At 43.6% G+C, this 26,461-nt stretch overlaps 1 protein-coding gene across 1 annotated transcript in view; it reads right to left on the bottom strand.

Annotated features, from left to right (window-relative positions):
• Nucleotides 1-26,461, bottom strand: part of LOC114478826 (adhesion G protein-coupled receptor L2-like) — a 133,534-nt gene that overhangs the window by 22,994 nt on the left and 84,079 nt on the right. The window contains exons 7-10 of the mRNA XM_028472106.1: nt 12,041-12,343; nt 9,020-9,120; nt 6,310-6,495; nt 1,324-1,362 (exon numbers count right to left, since the gene is read on the bottom strand). Of these exons, the coding sequence (XP_028327907.1) occupies nt 1,324-1,362; nt 6,310-6,495; nt 9,020-9,120; nt 12,041-12,343 (629 nt within the window). The remainder of the gene's footprint in view (nt 1-1,323; nt 1,363-6,309; nt 6,496-9,019; nt 9,121-12,040; nt 12,344-26,461) is intronic.

The raw sequence follows: 26,461 nt of genomic DNA, 5'->3' as shown, positions 1-26,461 counted from the left end.
CATAATATCCACTGTTATCCAGGAACGTTTATTATTATTATTATTATAGTCATCTTAAAGATGGAAATCATGGTTTTAATCACTAATAAAATGGTTCAAAGTGACAAAAAAGGAGGTGAAATAGAATTTTAAAAAACACAGAAATGAGTTGCAAAAAATGTAGGAAAAATTAGTTCAAACAGAAAATGGTGAATGTGATTACATTTGCAAAAATTAACATAAAAAGTGGTGAAAAGAGGTTAAAAGTGACAATAATGGGTCAACATATGTCACATATGTTGACCCATAGGGTTTATAAGTGCTGAACATGTCTGGAAAGTAGAAAAATGTGCAGAAAAGGCAAAAATGGGAGAAATGTAGCAAAATACATAAAAAGGAGCAAAAATATGGCAAGAAAAAGTGATGAAAATAAGTTAAAATATGGAAAGTTTAGTTGTAGAAAAATGGTAAAAATAAGTAAAATGGACTGAAATTGTTCAGAAAATATTCTTAGTTTCTTAAAGGGATCTGGAGACCCCCTCCCAGTGTCTTCTGACCCCAAGGTTAAAAACATCTGCACTAGTACAGTTGAACTAGGGATGATGTCATCACTTTGCACCGACAGGAAAATGAAAATACAGAAGATGATTCACAACAGATGAAGAGCAGGAGAGGATGGAGGGAAACACACACACACACACACACACACACATGACCTAGAGCTGGGCTATAGATCCACATTCAACATATACCAAGTTTTCTATTTTGGAGATACATAAAATAACAATATCACTTATATATATATATTTTTTGTATGAAATAGTGGTTTTAGGAGTGGTATCTGTTCTTTCTCACAACATGTAAAGCTCAGTTAGTAGATGATCACTGACTGTGTTCTAAACAAGACACACTACACAACTCACTCACACGTGCTGTCCCTGAGAGGATAAAAATCAAACAGTTGCACATATTGATCAGCTGTTTGATAATAAATGTTTTTCTGATTTATGTCTTTTTGTTGTTCTTTTGTGTATTTCTCTGTTTATTTGTGTTCTCATAGTCAGTTTGTGCATTTCCTTTGTTTTCCCGCTACTTGCTCATGTTAGTGACACACACACGTTATTTTTATTTTTCTAACCAACCCTAAAGCACCGTGACGTTATTTTAGTCTCCTGTGATATCGTTGCATCAGCACATTTAACTCAGAGTTATCTTCCTGAATTAAAATGATTTATACCATTTTGTGAAAGATATGAGTTTTGCTGGATATGGCCCAGCCCTAGCGTGACCACACACAGCTGTAGAGCTCCATGCTGCCCGTCCAACACACACACGCAGGTGTACCTTCATGTACGCTCGGCACGTCTTCTCTCGCTTTTGAAGCTTTTCCAAAAAACAAAAGGAAAAGCACAGGAGGAGAGAGAGAGAGGTTACAATCACAGAATCACACACTGGAAGAGGAAGAGGAAGAGGAAGGAGAAGAGGAAGAGGAAGAGGAAGAGGAAGAGGAAGAGGAAGAGGAAGAGGAAGAGGAAGGGGAAGGGGAAGGGGAAGGAGAAGGAGAAGGAGAAGGAGAAGAAGAAGAAGAAGAAGAAGAAGAAGAAGAAGAAGAAGAAGAAGAAGAAGAAGAATGTATCAATAATACAGGTCATAGTGAGAGAGGAGGAGACACTTCCTGTTAGATCTGCTTTGAAGGAAGGAGGACATTGAACATAGAGAGGAAAAAACAGGAAGTCACATTCTAACATGGAAAAATCAATCTGACCTGTTTATTATGAATTTATATTGATTTAAAATCAGCTCCAACTGTCTCGTGTATGTTAAATATCACACATTTACTCACTATTATTCACCACCACCATCAATAAACCGAAGGTGGATACAGTCTCACACACTTCAATTTGTCCAGAAAGAGAAAGAAAGAAATACGGTAGAAAGAAATAAGGTAGAAAGAAAGAAAGAAAGAAAGAAAGAAAGAAAGAAAGAAAGAAAAGAAAAAGAGAGGCAGAGAAGAAAAAAGGAGAGTAAAAAAGAGAAAACAAAAAAGAAGAAAAACTAATACAAAACAAAAACAAAAAAAGGTGATTAAATGTCTAGAAAGTTCAAAAGTGCTATGGTGTGATTAGTGATCGTGTTATCCTGTGAATGTATGAAGTGTGTTTTTAACGTGTTTATTCACATTATTATGAGTGTGTTTTAATGTGAAAAGCTTCTGGAACAAAGACAGGTTTATCTGATGGTGTATTAGCTGAACTGGTGATCGGTTTATCTGGTGACACGTCTCCAATCACACACTGCAGAGTTTCATTAATAATGTTTAGTGATCATATCACACATTTCTGAAATGGTCGTTAGCACCGTTAGCATCATTTTATGTGTTTTTGAGTCATTTTCTTTTATTTCAAGCCAATTTGTGTATTTTTAGTTATTTTGTGTATTTCTGTTGTCATGTGTTTTTGTTGAAAATTGGTGTATCTTTTGTAATGTTATACATTTTTGTTGTTTTGTGTGAATTTGTGCATTTTTCTGCCTTTTGATTCATGTTGTTGCTGTTTTGTGTACTTTTCATCATTTTATGTATTTTTGTTGTTTGTGTGTTTTGTTGTCATTTTTGTGTTTTCGCAATCATTTAGTGTCTTTTTAGTCACTTTATGTGTTTTTGTGTGTTTGTGTAATCATGCTTGATTTCAACCTAACCATATAAAATGTGAATTATTAACAGTAGCTAACGCTAATAACACTATTTACCATGTTTAATAGCAGTAATGTATCTAAACAGGGAAAGATGAGGAAAAGTGTAAAATGTGGAAATGGGTAAAAAAAAAAACCTGGAATTGTTTTTTTTTGAAAATTTAAAAAACGCTTCAAACAGGCGATTCTACATGAAAGATAAAGAACAAACAGGATAAAGGTAAAGAAAGTCAGTGACTACAAAATGAATCCAAAAACATAAAATAGAGAATAAAATACACACACAAAACCCACAGAAAAAATACAAGACGACAACAAAAATGATTCCAAAATACAAAACAACAAAACACACAAAACAACTAAAACACAATGCTCATAATAATGCTCATAATAATGCTCATAATAACTCCATAACACACAAAGCAAACAAAAACCCACACAAAATGAGATCAAAATGATTTAAAATAATGTTTAGGGATTATATCACAATTCTCATCTTAAACGAGAGGTTAAGGGTTAGCAGTATAGCTAAGGGTTAGCAGTATAGCTAAGGGTTAGCAGTATAGCTAAGGGTTAGCAGTGTGGCTAAGGGTTAGAAGTATAGCTAAGGGTTAGCAGTGTGGCTAAGGGTTAGCAGTGTGGCTAAGGGTTAGCAGTGTGGCTAAGGGTTAGCAGTATAGCTAAGGGTGAGCAGTGTGGCTAAGGGTTAGCAGTATAGCTAAGGGTTAGCAGTATGGCTAAGGGTTAGCAGTGTAACTAAGGGTTAGAAGTATAGCTAAGGGTTAGCAGTGTGGCTAAGGGTTAGCAATGTGGCTAAGGGTTAGCAGTATAGCAAAGGGTTAGCAGTATAGCTAAGGGTTAGCAGTGTGGCTAAAGGTTAGCAGTATAGCTAAGGGTTAGCAGTATAGCTAAGGGTTAGCAGTATAGCTAAGGGTTAGCAGTATAGCTAAGGGTTAGCAGTGTGGCTAAGGGTTAGCAGTATAGCTAAGGGTTAGCAGTATGGCTAAGGGTTAGCAGTGTAACTAAGGGTTAGAAGTATAGCTAAGGGTTAGCAGTGTGGCTAAGGGTTAGCAATGTGGCTAAGGGTTAGCAGTATAGCAAAGGGTTAGCAGTATAGCTAAGGGTTAGCAGTGTGGCTAAAGGTTAGCAGTATAGCTAAGGGTTAGCAGTATGGCTAAGGGTTAGCAGTGTAACTAAGAGTTAGCAGTATAGCTAAGGGTTAGCAGTAAAACTAAGGGTTGGCAGTGTAACTAAGGGTTAGCAGTGTGGCTAAGGGTTAGCAGTGTACCTAAGGGATAGCAGTGTGGCTAAGGGTTAGCAGTGTACCTAAGGGCTAGCAGTGTGGCTAAGGGATAGCAGTGTGGCTAAGGGTTAGCAGTGTACCTAAGGGTTAGCAGTGTGGCTAAGGGATAGCAGTGTGGCTAAGGGTTAGCAGTGTACCTAAGGGTTAGCAGTGTGGCTAAGGGTTAGCAGTGTACCTAAGGGTTAGCAGTGTGGCTAAGGGTTAGCAGTGTACCTAAGGGATAGCAGTGTGGCTAAGGGTTAGCAGTGTACCTAAGGGCTAGCAGTGGGGCTAAGGGATAGCAGTGTGGCTAAGGGTTAGCAGTGTACCTAAGGGTTAGCAGTGTGGCTAAGGGTTAGCAGTGTACCTAAGGGTTAGCAGTATGGCTAAGGGTTAGCAGTGTAACTAAGGGTTAGAAGTATAGCTAAGGGTTAGCAGTGTGGCTAAGGGTTAGCAATGTGGCTAAGGGTTAGCAGTATAGCAAAGGGTTAGCAGTATAGCTAAGGGTTAGCAGTGTGGCTAAAGGTTAGCAGTATAGCTAAGGGTTAGCAGTATAGCTAAGGGTTAGCAGTATAGCTAAGGGTTAGCAGTGTGGCTAAGGGTTAGCAGTGTGGCTAAGGGTTAGCAGTATAGCTAAGGGTTAGCAGTATGGCTAAGGGTTAGCAGTGTAACTAAGGGTTAGAAGTATAGCTAAGGGTTAGCAGTGTGGCTAAGGGTTAGCAATGTGGCTAAGGGTTAGCAGTATAGAAAAAGGGTTAGCAGTATAGCTAAGGGTTAGCAGTGTGGCTAAAGGTTAGCAGTATAGCTAAGGGTTAGCAGTATGGCTAAGGGTTAGCAGTGTAACTAAGAGTTAGCAGTATAGCTAAGGGTTAGCAGTAAAACTAAGGGTTGGCAGTGTAACTAAGGGTTAGCAGTGTGGCTAAGGGATAGCAGTGTGGCTAAGGGTTAGCAGTGTACCTAAGGGTTAGCAGTGTGTCTAAGGTAGAGCAGTGTGGCTAAGGGATAGCAGTGTGTCTAAGGGATAGCAGTGTGGCTAAGGGTTAGCAGTGTACCTAAGGGTTAGCAGTGTGTCTAAGGGATAGCAGTGTGGCTAAGGGTTAGCAGTGTGTCTAAGGGATAGCAGTGTGGCTAAGGGTTAGCAGTGTACCTAAGGGTTAGCAGTGTGGCTAAGGGTTAGCAGTGTACCTAAGGGTTAGCAGTGTGGCTAAGGGTTAGCAGTGTGGCTAAGGGTTAGCAGTGTGGCTAAGGGTTAGCAGTGTACCTAAGGGTTAGCAGTGTACCTAAGGGCTAGCAGTGTACCTAAGGGTTAGCAGTGTGGCTAAGGGTTAGCAGTGTACCTAAGGGTTAGCAGTGTGTCTAAGGGTTAGCAGTGTGGCTAAGGGTTAGCAGTGTGGCTAAGGGTTAGCAGTGTGGCTAAGGGTTAGCAGTGTACCTAAGGGCTAGCAGTGTGGCTAAGGGTTAGCAGTGTAACTAAGGGTTAGCAGTGTGGCTAAGGGTTAGCAGTGTACCTAAGGGTTAGCAGTGTACCTAAGGGCTAGCAGTGTGGCTAAGGGCTAGCAGTGTGGCTAAGGGTTAGCAGTGTGGCTAAGGGTTAGCAGTGTGGCTAAGGGCTAGCAGTGTGGCTAAGGGATAGCAGTGTACCTAAGGGCTAGCAGTGTGGCTAAGGGTTAGCAGTGTGGCTAAGGGTTAGCAGTATAGGTAAGGTAAAGAACAGTGATTTTACTGGGGTCCTCCATAGTTGATAGTGTAAAGAAAGGGAGTCTGTTAGCGGCTTTTTTAATATACGCTTCAGACGCGCATATGAAGCGAAAATGTGGAAAACGTTTATCGGAAGCTTTCGCGCGTTGCCCGCACCTTGAAAGTTTGTGCCAGGTCCGGTGTGAACGCAGGATAAGGACAGACTTTATTAAATTCATTTACTAAAACCATGATAAAACTGTTATTAAATTAGTGATTCTCAACCTGTGGCTCTTTATATCTTCATTTTCAGAATTATTCCCACAGAAAACCTTAAACTTCCTTTTTTCTTTGGCCATTTTGAAACTTCCTTTGTCCCATTTTTGCTTCTTTCCAAAAAAATTAACACTTTTTTTTTTTTTTTTCATATTTTAGCTTCTTTTCCCAATAAATATCCCTTTTTCCTCATTATTGCAAGTTCTTTTTGACAATTCTATCCAATTCTTTGGTGATTTTTTAACCATTTTTTGCCACTATTCATACAGTAAACTCCCACTAAATCACACTTGTTTCCTTTTTCTCCCGACATTTTACATCTTTTTGTTCCACCTTTTTCACAGCTGTGTAATAATTTACAGTATTTCCCAGTGACCCGTGGGAGTGAGCAGAGCGTGCCGTACCTTGTTGAAGCTGCGTCCAGCCGAGTCCTTCTCACTGGGTCTGAGCTCCTGCAGCTGAGCGTCCAGGATGTCCACCAGCTGCTCCATCAGCCGCACTGACCAGCTGACGTCACCAGCGAACACTGGACCCTGTGTGTGACGAGCCAGCTCATTGGCCAGACTGGCAGCGTTCTCACCGCTACGGATCTGACACAAGCAGGAACAGGAAGTAGAGAGTCATACTGTCGTAGTGTAGATGTGTTCACAACAACAACCAATAATAATAACATGTAATAACATAAAGTAACAATCATAATCATAATACCCACAACTAGAAAAAGCTTTCTATGGTGTAAAACAATAGAATAAATGTAGAATTAAAACTAAGCTGAAATTAATTCTAAGTAACGTTTGCTGGGAACAGGAAAATGGAGGCGTGGCCTATAAATGCAGATTTTTGGGTAAACGTGAATATCAACTGGAAATAGTTGTTTACATTGTTTCTGTTTATTTAGATATCTTATAATAGACTATCATATTTACATCTCATGTTGTATGTAGGGATGTAACGATTACCGGTATCATGGCATCTACTTTCAAAGAGGATTAAATGAAAATCTTCACAGCGTATCTCCCCTACACACACACACACACACACACACACACACACACACACACACACACACACACACACACACACACACACACACACACACACACACACACACACACACACACACACACACACACACACACACACACACACACACACACACACACACACACACACACAGAACAGCTCTCTGTCTCTCAGGTTAGCAGGTCTTTTCCGTTAATATTTAGAGTTTCTTCTGCTTGAGGTTTGTTTTTAATTGGGTTTACTTTATACTAACTTATTAACCAGAGTTGTGGTAAACGTGGGTTCGTTCAGATGTGGTGTTTGGTAGAGAAGGTTATGTCTCTGCCTGTCGGAGATGTTTTTTCTTTTTTTAACCGTCAGCGACTTCACTGAGTGTCTGACACTTTCTTGCTGTATTTCATTAAAAAATAAAGGTAGTAGTGGTATAAACTCAAGTTTACTTCTGCACTTTTTTATTTGTTTGTTTAACTGGTCATTAATGCATTGTTGCAGTTTTGAGATTTTTTTTTATATAAGTTTTTATAAAAAAATTTTCACTGTGGTTATTGGTAATGTTACATTTTTGATATATTTTTGCTGTGACTATTGTTAATGTTGCACAGTTTTGAGAAGTCTTTTTTATTTACAGTTTTTTATACTTAGTTCATGTTAACTTTGCAGTGTTTTGTTCAGGTTGTTATTATTATTTAAATATACATCTTGGTGGTTTTTTCAACATTTTAAAAATACCGTGGTATACCAATAACCGTGATAATTTTGGTCACTATAACCACGGTGTGACATTTTCATACCGTTACATCCCTAGTTGTATGAATGGATAAAAAGGGGCAGGACATGATAAGCTCCATTTCAAACTATTTGTTTCCACTTAATATTTGTTTTTCTTGTATTTTCTTTGAAATGTTCAAAATAAATAAATAAATAAAATAAAAATAAACTGTAAAAATAATAACAAAAATAAGTATAAAACAGTAAAAATAACTAGAATACTTGTAATGAGTCATCAAACACTGTATTAGCATTATCCTAGCATTAGCTAGCATTAGTATTCATATTAGCTAGCATTAGCATTATCATTAATATAAGCTAGCTTTAGCATTAACACAAACATTAGCTAGCATTGATAATAACATTGACTAGGATTAACATTAACCTAGCATGAGCGTTATCAACTAGCATTAGCATTAACCTAATATTAATATTAGCTAACATTAACATTCACTAGCATTAATATTACCATTATCGAGCATTAAAATTAGCATTAACAATTGCTAGCATTAACTAGCATTAGGATTATCGAGCATTAGCTATCACCAAGCATTAACATTAATATCTGCTGGCATTAGCATTAATATTAGATAGCATTAACATTATCATTAGTTAGCATTAACTGACATTAAACTAGGCTAATGCTTCATAAATAGTGAGGATGCTGATGGTTGTAATTCCTGTTTGAAGGCCGTTATAATCTGAGCCGTTTAAAGTAGAAAGTCAGATGTTTCCCACAGTTCCTTCAAACATAGCATTAGCATCTAGATTTATAGTATAATAGTGTTTTTTTGATGAGCCTGAGGGAAGGAATCCTTTAGAATTCTTTGTGTGTGAACTTGTGAGGACGTTTTCTGCTCCTTCACAACACGTTATCACCTGCGTGAAATCAAAGCTGGACGCAGCAGGAGACGCTGGCGCTCTCTGACTTTCACTAACATCTAATCCTGATCCTCCCATCACTGCTTCCTTTGTGCCTCACTCGTGTACGCACGCACGCACGCACGCACGCACGCACGCACGCACGCACGCACGCACGCACGCACGCACGCACGCACGCACGCACGCACGCACGCACGCACGCACGCACGCACGCACGCACGCACACACACACACACACACACACACACACACACACACACACACACACACACACACACACACACACACACACACCACACACACACACACACACACACACACACACACGAACGCACACACACACACACGAACGCACACACGAACGCACACACACACACACACACACACACACACACACACACACGCACACACACACACACACACACCCTCCTCTCCTCATACCTTTTGTGCCACTTGAGTCACCCAGTGGGAGGTGCAGTTGCTGAGGTCGGGCCCTTTGGAGCACCAGGTTCCAGCCACGGTGCACAGGAAGGAGGCTACGCCTGGAAGACACAGCACAGGGCACAGAAGCACACAGGAGGGATGAGTTTGTGAAGTTATGAACGTTCACAAGCAGCAATAAGATAAGGAGAACATGCTAACTATGTCAGACTAGCTCTTTGAACTCTTTTGCTTTTTGTGTTAGCGTAGCAAGTAGCAGCAGTTAGTGTAGCTAGTAGCAGCAGTTAGTGTAGCTAGTAGCAGCAGTTAGCGTAGCTAGTAGCAGCAGTTAGCATAGCTAGTAGCAGCAGTTAGCGTAGCTAGTATTAGCACCTGTAGCGATGATGCTAATACAGGAGAACCTGTCTCCAACAGCAGGACACAGGAGGAGAACTATCCAGGGACATGAGGAGGACTCAGGGACAGAGAGAAGATAAAGTTCTGATATAAACATTAAGACAGACGCTCAGTTCACAGCTAAGATGAGCTGCTGCTCTAGGTTTATGAAAGACAAGGCAGGCCTCGACTGAAAATATGAAAAAAAGTAGTGAGGATACAAATTTCTCCTTCTGTTTTTTTTGTGGCTGTTTTGACAAATAAAAACACACATTATATTTTCATTTTCTAATGTGCTGCTGATTCATTAGTTAGTTATGGTCTTATGTTAAGAGTATAAACATTTGTAAACATTTAGTATTTGTGGGTTTTTGTGTTCTGAAAGTTTATTTCCATTTGTATTCTAAGTTAGTGGTGACGTCGTGCTGTTGAAACATGTCAGATGTGACAGCTGTCACTCATAGAGAGAGACGGATGCTCCGTAAGTGCTTCTTAACGCTGATTCAGCATTCTTTTATTAAACATTTACATTAATTGGTTGTTTGTGTTCACGTGATATTATTGTCACATTTACCTGCTCTGCCCCCTGGTTTACAGACAAACTGAGAGGGATGAAAAGGTCTGACCTGACGGTGCATAAGGTGGCCTACTGGGAACATTGTACGGCTTCTGCCAAAGCACTCTCCAAGGTCAGAAGACTACTCAAAGAACTGTTTTGCACAATTCATCACATTCTCAAACCACAGATCTCCTCATTCTTCACCCACACAGACACAAATTGTAACCGGTTTCTTGATTTCTTTACATCAAAAATTGATAATATCTGTTCACTTGACCTGCCCACAACACCCATCACACAAAACCTACCACAGTTCTCCCTCACAACGCAGCAGGAGGTCCAGAACATCATCCGTGAATCTAACCCACCTCAATCCCCTCCCATCTCCTCTGCTTAAAACTCACAACAAATCCATCAGTCCCCTCATAACCAAAATAATAAACCTGTCCTTGGAAACCGTTCCAACCTCCCTCAAAACCGCTCTCATTAAACCCCTCCTCAAAAAACCCACCTTGGACCCTAAACCACTGTCAAATTACAGACCAATCTCAAATCTCCCACTCATTTCCAAACTCCTCAAAAAAGTTGTTTTAACCCAACTCCTCAATCATCTCAGCACAGAAACAGCTCTCATCAGAGTCATCAGTGACCTGCTGATGGCTTCTGATTCCAGTTCCTCATCCCTCCTCATTCTTCTCGACCTCTCTGCTGTGTTTGACACTGTAGACCACCACATCCTCCAGCACTACACAGGTCTCTCTGGCTCCGCCCTTCAATGGTTTCACTCCTACCTCACTGACAGAGCTGAGTGCGTAGCAATGGGGGATGCAAAATCCAGACCCCACACTATCACCTGTGGGGTCCCCCAGGGCTCCGTACTCAGTCCAACCCTCTTCACCATCTACATGCTCCCCCTGGGTTGTGTCGTCAGCAGTCATGGAATTCATTTCCATTGCTATGCTGATGACACACAACTATATGCCTGCTTCAGCTCCTGCCTGGAGGAGATAGGGGGCGTGGATGAGTCAAAACTTCCTACAGCTAAATGGCTCAAAAACAGACGCCATTCAAACTGGAACCCCTCATCAACTCTGCTCCTCCCCAATCACCTGTTTTATTTTCTGGACACACCATCCCCCTCTCTCCCTCTGTCACAAACCTGGGGGTAATATTTCCAAACTGCGCCCCTCCCTCTCCCTTCCTGCTGCAGAGAAGCTCGTCCACGCCTTTGTCTCCTCCAGGCTGGACTACTGTAACACACTCCTTATCGGGATCCCTGGCAGGAGCCTCCAAAAGCTCCAGTATGTTCAGAACAGTGCTGCCAGGGTCCTGATGAGGGTGCGGAAACACCCATCCTCCGTACACTGCACTGGCTCCACATTCAGTCCCACATAGAATATAACACCCATCACTGTCTGCACGGTGCAGCCCCCACTTACCTCACAGAACTGCTCACACCACACCACAACCAGGACCTGGTCAGGTCAACAGCACCGTCTGGTCACGCCCAGGACACGGCTCAAAACAATGGGCGACAGGGCCCCCCGTCTGTGGAACGCCCTCCCAGACCACCTCAGGGCCCCACAGACACTTTTAAGAAAAGATTTAAAACTCACCTTTTTACAGAAACTTATTTTCATAGTTTATGCCTCTTTTAGTCCTGTCTTTTAATATATGTTTTAATCCTGTAGCACTTTGAGGTTTGGCATCAAATGTTAAGTGCATTACAAATAAAATGTATTATTATTAAAATTATAAAATATTTTTGGTTTACGCTGTATTCCCATAAAAGGAAACTTTTTCTAAGGGAATTTTGTGTGAGGTTCTTTTTTCTAAAGCAAGGTTCTTTTTAAAAAGAGAGAAATGAGTTTTTGGTTGAGCAGGTTTTTACTTTTTATTTAGCATTCTTTGTTAAAGCTTTGCTGTTGCACTTTATTCCCAACACGGACATTTGTTTTCACTTTATCAATTAGATTAAATACTTGAAACAAAACCCAGGTCTTTTTATCACAAGGGAAAAATCTAAATCTAAAATCAAGAAAAAGATGATTTTGGTTTGAGCTAAAACGGCGCAGCACTAGCGTTACCTTTGGTCCCTTTGGGGCAGGGCCTGTCCACACTGGTTCCTGTGTGAGTCTGGGGCCAGTCGATGGCTCTCCTCCGGTTGGCCTCACAGAAGCGTCGCGGCGTGGGGGGCATCTCGGGGAGCACGGGGTCGGCCGTCGTCCCCGAGCCTCGGCCGTCCTCGAACGGATCCCTTCCGTCTCGGGGGTCGGCCCCTCCCACCGTGGCGTCGCTCGGGCCCCTGACGGCAGGCAGGACGGTGGTGGAAGGCAGGGCGGTGGTTCTGGGCGGAAACGACGACACCGGGGGGTCCTCAATGGACGGAACTGGAAACAGGTGGAAAAGAAGCACCGTTGAGTGAATCCTTAGTGTCTGAAACATTTCTATCATCCTTCAGTTTATTAAAAAGCTGAGATTCAAACACAACATTTCACTAATATTCAGCCTTATTTATTCATTGTACTGTAACAGTAAAGGCTACAGTCAAAACTACAGTCAAAGCGTGACTTACTTTGTGTTAATATTAACTCAGGATTAGTGCTGTGCCATATGGAGAAAATATGATATTACAATAGAGGAAGATTTATATCCTGATAACAATATGTCCCAATTAATTAATTATTTCTTCCTTGATATTACATGAAATTAACAGAAAGTTGCTATTCATGATATATTTTATAATATATAAAAATAAACAAAAATAAATAAACACCCCAAAAATAAATGGTACTTTAAGAATCTTCTCAATAAAGGAATATTTGTGACTTTTGCTACATACAGTATACTTTTGTCACATGTTCTGATTCGTGTGGAAATGCCACCAGGGGGTTATCATTATTATTATTATTATTATTATTATTATTATCATTATTATTATTATATACAGTGCCTGTCGGAATTATGCATTTACGTGGGAGCATAAGGGGGATATTTGCGGGTGCAAAATGTGGGTGCAATTTTCCTGGTTTAATTCTATGGGACATGTGTATGACTTCATCATCACTTTTATATTTTTTGTTTTATGTATTTTTCTGTAACGCAGTGATGTTTTCAATGTAGTGAGTCCCCCAGGTGGTGATTTGAGTGGGTCTCTGGGAAATTCAATGGGTCCCCAATAAAAAATGTATTTCCTTCTATTTCTTATATTCTTCTATTTCTTAAAATTTAGTGTTAAACTCTCTTAATGGTGATATGATATGTCTATAATTAGCAGATATATTCATGTATGTTCAAAATGTATCTGAAATTAAACAAATGTATTGCACAACAACTGTCACAGTAACATGTAAATATTGCACGTTTGTAGCAACATAAAAAAACTAAATGACTAAAATTAAAATGAAAACAAAATGGCGTCTGTTGTACAAAAATAAATTATTAATAAAAGTGCTGATTTTCACCAAACACACACATTCACACAGGGGATCGGGAAGTGCCTCTCCATTGGGGAATGGAGAGGCACCATAACAGGGTGGTGGGTTGGTACACATATTTGGGCCTCTCCGGTGGGGGCCTGGCCCCTCTGTTGGTGGCTGGGCCACTGCATAGAGCAAAAGCACATCAAGATGGTGCGGTCGGGCGTGGCGGTGGGTCTCGGGGGGGCTTTGCCGGGGTCTCTCCTTGCGGGGTCTTTCCGGGCTGTGTCGGCCGGGTGGGGCGCGGGGGTGCCTCTCCCCCTTGGGTGTGGCTTGGCGCTTGCTTTGTCTCCTGGTGGCCTTGGGGGCGGGCCCCGCGGTGTGCGGGCCCGGGGCGGCCTGCCTCGCCGGTTTGGGGGGTGGGTGTGCTGGGGGGGTGCTGGTGTCCTCGCCGGGGTTGGGGCGGGGTTGCTTGGCGCCTCGGGGTGATGCTGTTTACTGGGGGGCGGCGCTAGCTGTTCCGGTGGTGGAGGTTGCTGTCGGCCGCCTGGTGGGTCTATCCTGCCGTTTGCGGACTGGTGGGTGGGTCCGGGGCATCTTTGGCTGGGGGCTGCTGTCCCGCACTTGATGTGTGCCGTTGGGGTGCCTCCGTCCCCGCGGTGGGGATCGCCGGTTGCTCGCGGGCCGGCGGGGGGCGCTGCTCCGTGGCTGGCGCTGTCCGGGGGGCGGCGGGCCCTGGGCTGCTGGCCGTGGGCTGTCCGGGGCTGTGCGGTCCTGCTGGGCCGTGGCCGGGTCCCGGGCGGGGGTGGGGAGTGCGTCCCGGGGGGCTTGGCCCGGGGGCTTGCCCTTGGGGGGTCCTGGTCCCGGGGGGTGCTCCTGGGGCCCGGGGTGCTTGGCCTGCTGGCCGGGCCGGTCCTGGCGGGGGTCTTTCGGGGCGGGTGGCGCGTGCCGCGCCCTTGCGTACCTACTGGTACGGCCCCTGCTTGGGCAGTGCCCCGTGAGGTAGGGTGTCGGGGGCCGGAATAGGGGGCCACATCCCGGCGGGGCGGTCTGGCTTGGCCCTTGGAGGGGGCCCTGGCTTTAAAAAAAAAAAAAAAAGAACTGAAGCTCGTGGCGCGGGCGGCATCAGTGAAGGGTGATCTGGGGCGCCGTGGGGGGCTAGGTTGGGGTGCCTGGGGGCCGGCGGGGGGACTCCCAGCGGCCCCCTGGTGCCTTATGCGGCTTGGGGTGTGGTCGTCCTCCCTGGGCGGGCTGCTCCTGGTGCTGCATCCGTTCCGGGTCTTTCTGGCCTGGGGTCGGGCCCCTGCTGGCTCTGGGCTCGCCGGCGGGTGCCCACTGGCTGCCTGTTCGGCGCGGTTCTGGTCGTCTGCTGGGTGTGGGCTTCGGCTCCTCCGCTGGGGCCTCGGGCAGGGAGTTCTCGGGGCCCTCCCCTCGGGGGGTTGGGCGCGGGGGTGGGGTGGGGGGGTGGGGGGGTCGATGGGGTGGGGGGTCTGGGGGTTGGGGGTGGGATCGGTGGCGTGGTGCGCTGGGTCCTTGGCTCCTTGGGGCTTTCTCGGGTGTGTATGGGGGGGCGATGGCTGCCTCTCGGCTTGGGATCTTGGGGGCGTTCGGGGGACTGCTTGGCCGTGGGGTGGTCGCCGGGGGCCCTTAGGCTGCCTGCTCTTGCTGCTGGCCTGACTGCTTCTTCGGGCCCGGGGGCGGCTCTTGGGTTTTGCAGTGGCGGTACTTGGAAATACATTTGTCATGGATGCACTGGCCTTGGGCTGTGGGATAACACTCATACTGGGCTCAACCTTAGACACGTTGTTCCCAAATACCTGTTTTATGGAATTTCCACTCACCTCTTCCTCTGTTCACAGCCACCACCATTATTCCTAAACCACACACTGGTCACCAAACTGGCTTGACAACACAACAATAAACACAATATACACAACCACAATTTCACATCGCATCACTTAAAACTATTCCTCACCCATTCCATATCCTATCTTGTATCCCTCTTCCCTGCTAACTTCCCCACCCCCCTCCAACCCCTCACCTTGGTGTAACACTGCCCTCTCTTTTTTACATCCCAAAAAAAAAAGAAAAAAAAAAAAAAAAAAAAAAAAAAAAATAAAAGTGCTGATTTTAACACAAAACATTCTCATCATCATGACAGAGTCAAAAAATAAATTGTCACCAAAATAAAACCAGAATCTTCTTGTCTGAACATAAACTAAATCAAATGAATCACTGAGAAACTTTTAGCACTAAATGTAACTGAACTAACACAGTGAAAAATAAAATGATCAGATATGTTTGTGGTGTATTATAAACGCTGGTTAACTGGCTGATTGTGGTTGTAGCGGCTACACTAGCATGTACTCAAGGTGATCGTGTCTGTGCTGAGTTCATGTGTAAAGGGGTCCGCTGACGTTACTGTGATTTTAAACATAAGTTGTTGTTTACAATGTATCGTACCTAACAACATCACTGCTTACTACTAAGAAGTTTGTATCTTTGACTTAGGGCCTTATAAAATTATTTTATTTTATTACAAATTCTGTTTTATTTTTCCCCAAAGCCCGTGTTTTCCACTTTATTTTGTGACACTCTGTGACTCCTCAGGGTTTGTGTGTCTTCAACAGTCCGTGACTTACTCACTGAACCAAAACCACCAATAATGCCACTGCTATAGTTTAAAACCGTACCTGTAGTGAATTTGACTCCATCAAAGATCTTATATGATAGATTAGGTTCTATTCTTTAAAAGGAGATAAATTAACACTAACATTTGTTAGAGTCACATCAGCTGTAGTGAAACAGTTTGTAATCAGACTAATTGATGATTTTAATTGGGGTGAAAAAAGCAGCGTTTCACCTCCACATACAACAGGATCCATTTAGTGCATCTTTGTGTCTCGAAACTAAACACTTAACGCTCATGTCTGGTGTTCAATGATGTAGAATTAGTCTGGATATGACCAGTGGGTGTGGCTTCAGTAGCTAATGGTGACTACACAAGGACCAGCTGCTCCTCTAATGCTGCTGTAAACTAGTATCTCTGGGTGACGGAAACATGCTACTGCTAAGTAGCAGATTAGCCTGCTAGCTTCATCGTGTTTTAGCTAAGCGTGGGACCGACCACACACATTAAATTTGTGATATAAACGATAGAGTACGGATGGGAAACAAAAACCGGTTCTTTCTGAGAACCGGTTCCCAGTAATCCAATTCCTAGGAATCGTTTGCTTGTATTTCAATTCCGCTTATCGGTTCCTCTTACGTCGCAAATACGTAATGATAAACTCCTCCAGGTCCTGTATATTGTGTTTATGCTAGCACCAAGTGAAGCTCCTCCCACCATATAGTTGTTTACTGTCCACCGCTGACAATCCACCTCCTCCACCCACAGCTGTGCTGTTCTCTGTGCTGTGTTTGTAGCATCTCTGTTGCTACGCTAGTCACTTCCGGGTTCTGTACACTCGCGCAAAAGTTGCTTCTTGCACAAACTTTTCTTTTGAAAACAACAAACTCCAGCAAGAACACACGCCTGGTCACCAGTTTATGTCCTCATAACAAGTAATCAGACACAGCAGACGGACTGGTACTGATCGTTGTCTTTAGTTTGATCTTTCACACTCTTTATTTGTTTCATGTCTCAATTTGTTTTGGATCAAGTTGTTCAAGTTCAAAAGGAGCACTGTAAATATTCTCAAATATTTGCAGCCAAAATGTGTCATATGTTATAATAATAATAATAATAATAATAATAATAATAATAATAATAATAATAATTCATTAATTTCATATAGCACTTTTGAATAAATTATTATCCAGTGAAAACAATCGATACCTGGTGGATTAAAAGAGAGCTGATATTCCTGCAGGAAATTAAAGAGACAAAGATAATATAATAAAGAGTTAAAGCAAACAAATCCATTTGTATTATTTCATTCCCTCACCCAATGAGAATCGTTAAGAGAATCAGTAAGGAATCGAATCGATAAACAGTATTGACAATGGAATCAATTCTCATCCCTATAATAGAGGGTTATATCGCTAGACGTTTTTATATCGCACTACCATATGCATCATAATATTGCACAGCATTACTAGGGATGTAAGTACAGTATATATCCTAAATAAGCTGAACCAAGAGCAGCAGAGGGAAAAAAATCTTTAATCAGGCCATTAAAAGAAGATCAGACCCGAACCGACCCGACAAAGAATGAAGCCGATGTCTCTTTAAGCCTGAACTTGTTTCAACCAGACAATATTCACATCATGTAGAGATGAGTCAGCATTCATTTATTGTGCTAATCTAAACACATCACCTGATTTACCATACAACCTGAGCCCGTGGTATAATCATCTAACTTAAGCCTGAATCCCAAAGTATCTGTGTCCACAGGGGGCGACAGTTCCAACTCTGAAGTTTGGTAGTAGACAATGAAGCAGAGAAGAAGAGCTCTCCTAAAGGACCTTTACACTTCTTTAAACAGTGCGTTGACATGCTCTGAAATTAGTGAGTAAACCACTGACTGGTGAAGACACAAACCCTGAGGATTGAAGGACTTTATAAATTATTTTTCATTTTCTTTCGGTATACAGTATATATCTATATTCTTGTGCGCTGTGGGCGTCTCTCAAATGGATTGAAGATGACGTTGGCTGCTGCTATAGAGGGTTCAGATGGGCGTGTCATCCTAACCCTGCTCCAATTAGCACACAGCGCGTCCTTCAGGCAGTTTGACTGTGTCAGACGCTCGAGTGGTTTGTTCTACGGCCTTTTTGTTTAGCTGAGTTGGCTAAAACGTGTGTTCTGTTCATTTTGGTTCTATGTAACCTGTTAGCATTGATCATCATCTACATGTGTTAAATAAATAGCCCTGATTTTATAAGACGTGTTGTTGTGCTGCTTGAGGCTGGTTTAGGGTGGAGGGGTTCATGTGCCGTTCAGCAGTGGTGGGTAGAGTAAACAACAATGGTACTCAAGTAAAAGTAAAAGTTACTTCATAATTTACAGTATATACTCATGTAGAAGTAAAATTACTTGTAAAAATAAGTACTTGAGTAAGAGTAAAAAAGTATCTCATAAAAAATACACAAGTCGTGAGTAACTTTAGATGTAATTTATTACTTCCAAAACAAACCATCACTCCCTGAATCAGAGGATTTGATACATTCGTTAAAAAACAGAAATACATTATTTGGTGTGTGTGTGTGTATATATATATATATATACTGTATATAGTACATTGCCCGTCGAAAGTATGTATTCATATAGTGGGAGGAGCTTAAGTAGAGTTGTCAATTATGGCTGAATGAGTATGTGTTTGAAGGTTGGATACTCTGTCGTGTTATAAAGGGGTTTATTTGTGGGTGCAAAGTAAAAATAATGTGTGCGATTTCCCTGCTTTAATTCTACGGGACATGCACATGATAAATGTTTGTTTTTTTTACTCATTTTCATTTTTTTTTTTTTTGTTTCGAGCATTTTTTTGTAATGTATGTTTTATTTCATCCTTCCTGACCATCAGAGGTGGTGCTTGAAGCACTGAATGATACCATATCGCGCATGCGCAGGTCGAGTAGCCATACCAACAAAGTCACGTGTGACCCCTGATGACCAACAGGTCTGTATCTTCCGGTGTCATCAGAGGATCTGTTCCTTTACATCTTCTCGCTCGCAGATGTTGGACTATCGAAGTAGCTTAAAATTGAGCTCGTCGCTGGTAGCCTTGAGACTGTTGTCAGAGCTGCGTCTCTAAGCTCGCCCTCCAAAGGCTGCCACGAGTTCGGCATTCGGCTTTTCCTTGGATAACTAAGGTTGGTCGGCACCTCAGTTTTATGCTGACGGTAGTGTGTTTCCGCCACATCCAGCATAATTAAGCCTCCTTGGGAAACGGTTAGCGCCTGTACTGTCTGTTGACAGCCCTTTTTGTGTTCGATGATAGCGTTCGCTGGAGCCACTTTATATTCTGGTAGCACACGTTTTGTCGGTGGCTACCTCTTTCTTTCAGGGTGTGTGCGCTCTCTCCCCATTTAGCTAGTAGTAAGCAAGCTAGTAGTAGCACTATGGCTGTACCGGTTTATTTTCATAAGGCCCGTTGTTGGTGATGGCAGTGTGTGCGCTCCCTCTCCCGTCATTAGGGTGTCCTGTTTGGTAGTCTGGTAAAAGTGGGTGCGCTCGAACCAGCTTGTAAGCAGCACGTTAGATTACCTTGTCGGGGGGCAGTGTTTCCAATCTACCCCAGCAGTAGTGCAGGCTGCGTTTTCACCTCCTCCAGCAATAGTGCTTTCGCTAGAACCTGGTCACAAAGTCACATATCAAATGGTTGGTGAAGGCTGTGTTTACACTCCCCACTCCCAGCTTGTTGTGGTTTTTGTTTCAGTGTCGGCTATGTTGGGCGATCACTGCTGTGCTGCCTGTATGGCTACCTTGCGACCGGAAGACGATCATGTTCTCTGTCCCTCCTGTCTGGGTCTTGATCATTTGAAGGAGGGCCTGTCTGAGGATCCCTGCATGAACTGCAGCTACATGCCTCGGGCCATGAGGGTCGCTCGACGCACAGGTGGAGGAACTTCTGGGGGAAGCTCACCAGGGTATTTATCTTCTCCTGAACTTACCCCGGCTCAAGGGCTGACCCCTCCTGACCGGTTGAAGCATAAAGCGGCGGAGACCAGGGGTGCCCCTAACCGGAAGAGGCCCAGGGAGTCTAAGCTTGCATCCCGAGTGGACCAGCTTACAGCGGAGCTTAATCAGATGAAGGCGGCCTTCTTCCTAAAGCAGACTGAGGCAGGTATGGGCAGTGTGGCCCTGCCTGCTCCTCCTGATGCTATCACTGTTATTGAGGAGAACATCCTCTCAATGGTGGCATCCGCGACAGAGTTTGGCGAGTATGGGGATGCACTCTCTCAGGGGAGGACTTCCCAAGCCTCAGTGACCAGGTCCCGTTCTTCTGCCCTCAGCTTGGGGCAGGGCTTGTGAATGACTCCATGGTTTCCCTCATTCGTGGGGCCCTGGCGCGTCTGCAGCTGGATTTGCCTCAGCCAGAGCTGCTCCCGGCGAGTGCCTTTTTTTGGCGCAGCTCGGCGCCAGTAACCTTCATGGTGCCTCCCTCTGAGGAGCACCTGAAGGAGTTGCATGCATGCTGGAGAGACACGAGAGCCCTCTCCCACGCTACCTAAGAAGGTTGGGCACTCGCTGCTATGCAGGATGCCACCAAGCTCGGGCTGGGCCACATGCTTGCGGTAGAGCCACCCATTGCTGCTCTCATTGCATCTCCTGACGAGACCCTTAGGCAGGATGCAAGGTGTCCCCGTCCTCAATGCCGGGTAACAGATGACCTCCTGTCAAAGGCTTATGAGACAGCAGCCCATATGGGTTGGATAGGGAACTCTATGTCCCACCTCCTGCTGTCTCTCTCAGCCTCCCTGCCAGAGGCCTCACCGGATGCTTCGGTGCACGGCCTTGGCGATGCCTCCTTGCAGGCTTTCGCGCTGATGATGGGAAAGCTACAGAAACAGGTGGCAGCTGTTCTCAGCCATGGTGTTCAGGCAGGAATATGCCCCAACCCCCCCCAGCACTGCTCTGTGCCGTCAATCCTAAACTTTTTGCAATCGCTCTTAGATACTGGTCGTTCCTTCTCTACCCTGAGAGTTTATGTAGCTGCCATTTCCTCTCGCTATGCTCGGTAGAAAACAGCAATGTTGGGTGCCACAGGTTGGTTTCTCTCTTTTTGAGGGGGGCTATGAGGCTTCACCCACCTTGAACCCAGAGAGCAACAACTTAGCAAAGCCCGTGGGGGGAGCTCCACACTTTGTCTGTAGATCCTTCATGCCTGAGGTGGAGCCCTGATCACTCGGGGGTCACCTTGTGACTGACTGCCACTTTTCTGCCAAAGGTTCTGTCGAGGTCCAACCTCAATCAGCCAATACTACTGGCACGTTTTAACCCTCCTCCAGGGGAGGACAGCAGCAGGACAGCAGTGCTCTGCCCCGGGGGGCCTTATGAGCATATGTCGAAGGCAATGCCGGTATACTTGAATCCAACCAGCTGTTTGTGTGCTACGGCAGTCCCAAGAGAGGTTGTGCTCTCCACTGGATTGCAGATGTGATCAACCGGGCATATCAGACTGCCGGTCGCCCTATGCCCTCTGGGGTGCGGTGCCACTCCACGAGGGGTGTCTCTACATTGTGGGCAGCCCTAAGAGGCGTGTCCCTGGAAGACATTTGTGCCGTGGCCTCTTGGGCAACGCCGAGCACCGTCACGAGGTTCAACAATGTTAACATCCCTGACCCCCACCCACTGAGTGGGGTCCTGCAACCAGATCCTTCAGCTTCAATGAATTGAGGTTAGTACATGGGGATTCCTCTTGACTATGTTGGTATGAGTCATTCAGTGCTTCAAGCACCACCTTTGGTGGTCAGGAAGGATGAAATAGAAAGAGAGATACGTATATAACTGCGGTTCTATGAATCCTGGATGACCGCCAGAGCCTTTGGTCCCTCGGAATCATTGTGCCGCGAGAAGATTCTGAAGGAACAGATCCTCTGATGACACCGGAAGATATAGACCTGTTGGTCATCAGGGGTCACACGTGACTTTGTTGGTACAGCTACTCGACATGCGCGATATGGTATCATTTAGTGCTTCAAGCACCGCCTCTGGCGGTCAGGAAGGATTCATAGAACTGCAGGTACATACGTAACTCTGGTTTTTTGGAGTCATTATGTGTATTTTTGTATCTTTCTGTTGTATTTTTTGTATAATTATTGTTTTTTCTTGCCATTGTAGTGTGATTCTGGAGTCATTTTGGTGATTTTTGTATCTTTTTTTGGCAGGGATGCACCGAAATGAAAATTTGTGGCCAAATACCGAATGAGGTTAAGTTTTTCACTATTTTTTTTAATAGTGCATAAATAGCCAAGAACACATTTTAGACGTGTTTTTTAAAGAAAGCAAATGTTTATTGAATATTCTGACATTATTTTTTAAATATTCCAGTAGCCTTTGCTTTTGAAAAAAGCACAACAAAGTTTTTCATTTATATTAATCCTTCAAATAAAACAAAACATGCATTCCAAAAAAAAAATCTAAAGTGCATTAAAGTGGAGGTATGATAATAAATGACTTTCTAATGGTTTATCTACAGTGATAAACATCCTTTAGCCTCATTCAGAGGGACAAAGTGTAAAAAGTTATGTTTCCTCCCTCCCTTGTTATTACACATTTCGTATAAAGTCAGCTCCAAATGGGACGGTTGGATTTTGCCCACGTTGGCAGGTGATATCACCTAACACGCCTCCTAGAATGTAAGCTCCTCCCTCTCCAACTATCTGAAAGCTAAAACAAACACTGCTGTTTAATATAGAATATAAATTATACTTTATTACCATATATGTAAATACAAACTGCACTACTTTTTTTTGCTGCCAATCGTGTTGGGAGTCACTGCTTGGAGCCATGGACCCATTGTTTACACACATCAGCTGTTAGCACTAGTAGCTAATGCTACACCAGCCTATGCAGTGACACCCGACATCGCTTGTGAACTGAGGAGGAAACGATGGGGATGTTTATCAATTTGTGGCTCACAGCGCTAACGGACTCGGTGACGGAGAGCGGTAAGCGGAAAGGAGCGAGTCTGGCTGTGTTTGTATGTGGAAAGGAGAAGCTGCTGCTGCTGCTGCTACTCTGGTTCACTTTTCCGACTCAAAAGCGTCACACGCTACTATTCGTCCTTGCTTTTAACTCACTCAACCAAAGGCCGAATGTGGCTTTTTTTTGCAATATTCGGTGCATCCATTTTTTTTTTGTCTAGTTTTGCGCATTTCTGTTGTCATTTTGTGTATTTTTTGTATAAATATTTAGTTTTGTGTATTTTTTGTATAAATATTTAGTTTTGTGTATTTTTTGTATAAATATTTAGTTTTGTGTATTATGAGTCATTTTCATATTTTTGTTGTCGTTTGGTGTGTGTGACTTGCTACTCTGTGGCTCACAGCCAAGCGCGCGCTTGAGTCGCGCATATGCACGCACATCAGTGACTCACATCAAGACCAATCAGTGAGACTTGAGAGCTTTACTAGTTTATCAGTGTGAGTGCGGCTGCTCAGTAGCCCCTCCCCCCTCTCCGGTCTAAACTATCTTCCTCTCTCTCACTTGTGTGTTTGCAGTCTGTGTCTGCTTGGCTGTGTGCGCAGCGATTGGCTCTGGCTGCACACATGACTCTAGCTTGCCACTGTGAGGAGCTGTGCAGTGAAACAGATGTGATGGTGCACTAGCGCCCCCTCACACACTGAGGTCAAAAGCTGAACAGGTTTCACTTCTGGGAAAATTTGACGGTGTCGTCCGGGTGAAATAAAATTAAAATAAACATTTGGAAATGACCAAATTACTCCAAAACAACGGATGCACAAACTCGGGGTATTTGGAAGCCGTTGACAAAGTTTCAGGTCGAACAGGCACCGCTCCACACGCACACAGACCTTTCTTGCTTTAATTAGTATAGTATACATTATATATATATATATATATATATATATGGTCACACTTTAGTTTAGGGAACACCTATTAACCATTAATTAATTGCTTATTAGCATAAAAAATAGTAACACATTGTATCTATAGACACTGTATAGTGGAGAAAATAAGTATTTGATACACTGCCAATTTAGCAAGTTTTCCCACTTCCAAAAACTGGAGGGGTCTGTAATGTACACTTCAAATGTGTGGGAAATAATGTAATATAATTGTATGATTTTTAAATAATTATTTTGCATTTAATTGCATAACATACGTATTTGATGACGTATCAACCAGCAAGAATTCAGGCTCTCACAGACATGTTAGTGTTTCTTTAAGAAGCCCTGCTGTTCTCTATTTATTAGCCATATTAACTGCACCAGTTTGAACCGGTACATGTATGAAAGACACCTGTCCACACACTCAATGAACTAGACTCCAACCACAACAACATGACCAGAGAGCTGTCTAAGGACATCAGAGACTAAACTGTAGACCTGCACAAGGCTGGGATGGGCTACAGGGCAACCTGCAAGCAGCTTGGTGAGAAGGCAACGACTAGAGCAATTATTAGAAAATGGAAGAAACTCAAGACGACTGTAAGTCTACCTCGAACTGGGGCTCCATGATAGATCTCACCCCGTAGGGTATCATTGATGATAAGAAAGGTGAGGGATCAGCCCAGAACAACATGGAGGAACTGGTCAATGACCTGAAGAGAGCTGGGACCACAGTAACTAAAGGTACTAATAGTAACTAACTAAGCCGTCATGGATTAAATCTCCCCTTGCGTAAGCCACCACATGTCTAGGCCCGTCTGAAGTTTGCCAATGACCATCTAGATGATCCAGAGCAGACTTGGGTGACAGTCATGTGTTCAGATGAGACCAAAATAGAACTTTTTGGTTTGAACTCCACTCGCCGTGTTTGGAGGAAGAAGAACGATGAGTACAAGCCCAACAACACCACTGTGAAGCATGGGGGTGGAAACATCATGCTTTGGGGGTGCTTTTCTGCAAAAGGGACAAGACGACTGAACTGTATTGAGGAGAAGATGAATGAGGACATGTATTACTCCTTCCCTCAGTCAGAGCATTGAAGATAATGTGACAATGACCAGAAGCACACAGCCAGGATAACCAGGAAGTGGCTCCATAGGAAGCATTTACAGGTCCTGGAGGGGCCGAGCCAGTCTCCAGACCTCAACCCTATAGAACATCTGTGGAGGAGCTGAAACTCTGGTCTGTAGGAGTGGACCAGACAACCTGCTGGAGTGTGTGAAACCTGGTGAAGAACTGTAGGAAACGTCTGACAAACGTTTCTGTACTAAATATTAGGTTCCTTTTTTTCTATTATATCAAATACTTATTTTATGCAATAAAATGAAAATGAATTATAGGAATAATTTTTGTCGATTTTTTTATTTTACATTCTATCTCTCACAGTTGAAGTGTACCTACAGTAAAAATGACAGACCCCTCCAGTCTTTGGAAGTGGCAAAACTTGTAAAATTGGCAGTGTATCAAACACTTATTTTTTTAAGGTATACATATATATGAATATATATATTCATGCTGAATAAATGAATTCAAGCTGAACCTTCCCAACCTGTGTGCTTGAACACACTACTTCTGAATTATCCTCACTGACAGTAATTTAGTCGCACTGTGGAGCGTTACTTCATCCTCTAGCTGATAAGCTAGCGTGATGCTTGGTATGTGTTTATTCCCTATAGAGTAACTGAACCCCTGCCTTCTGCTGACCTGCCACTAGGAGGGAGATTCAAAAAAATGCCTTGATTATGGGCGTTACTGCTTTAACAGTAAGACACGCCCACTCAGGGAGCCCACACCGCTGTGCACAGCGACAAACAGTAATACACACAATGAAGTGTCAGTACACACACACACATACACAGCGAGTTCATTAGCTGAGATGTGTCACTACAACCACAGACACATACAATCACAATGTGAAGCTCACACACAGCCTTACAGACACCACTCAGGGGCAAACAGCCCTGCTCTCCCACCACCTCACGCACATAGCAGTAAGACGTCCACCTGGAACCTCTCACACCCAAAGTGAGAATCATACTTCTAGACCAAAAAACTGTAAAGTCGTCCCATTTTTAAAAGGTAATTCAATGTATATGGTGCAAAATAATGTGTTTTTATTAGACATAGATCTACTAATAAAAACATGTAGAAGGTTTTAGGACACATTTGTAAAAACAGTGGAGGATCCTTTAATCAAAGCCACACATTTGGACTTGAATCTGTTTATTTAAGTTATCTTGTGAACATGTTCCCTTTAATGCTCAAAAAGCTTTTATTTTTTCTCTTCATCATGGTGAACAACCTCCAGAGCATCAAATATCCCACATGTCTTTCCAACATGTGCTTGTTTGGATGTCAGCGTGTGCTGTCATTTCCCTGTGATTGCACAGAGCCAGCGTAGCGCTATCATGCTGCTAGCGCTCTGAACCAATCAGCTGCAGCTGCTGCCATACGCTGCATAACGCCTCTCACGAGCACTGGAAGCACTTCAACCATGGCAGTTAGCGGCTGTCA

This window comes from Gouania willdenowi, chromosome 17, assembly GCF_900634775.1.
Source record: "Gouania willdenowi chromosome 17, fGouWil2.1, whole genome shotgun sequence".
Lineage (NCBI taxonomy): Eukaryota > Metazoa > Chordata > Actinopteri > Blenniiformes > Gobiesocidae > Gouania > Gouania willdenowi.
The sequence above is the reverse complement of the archived record's forward strand: the minus strand, read 5'-3'. Positions and strand labels throughout refer to the sequence as shown.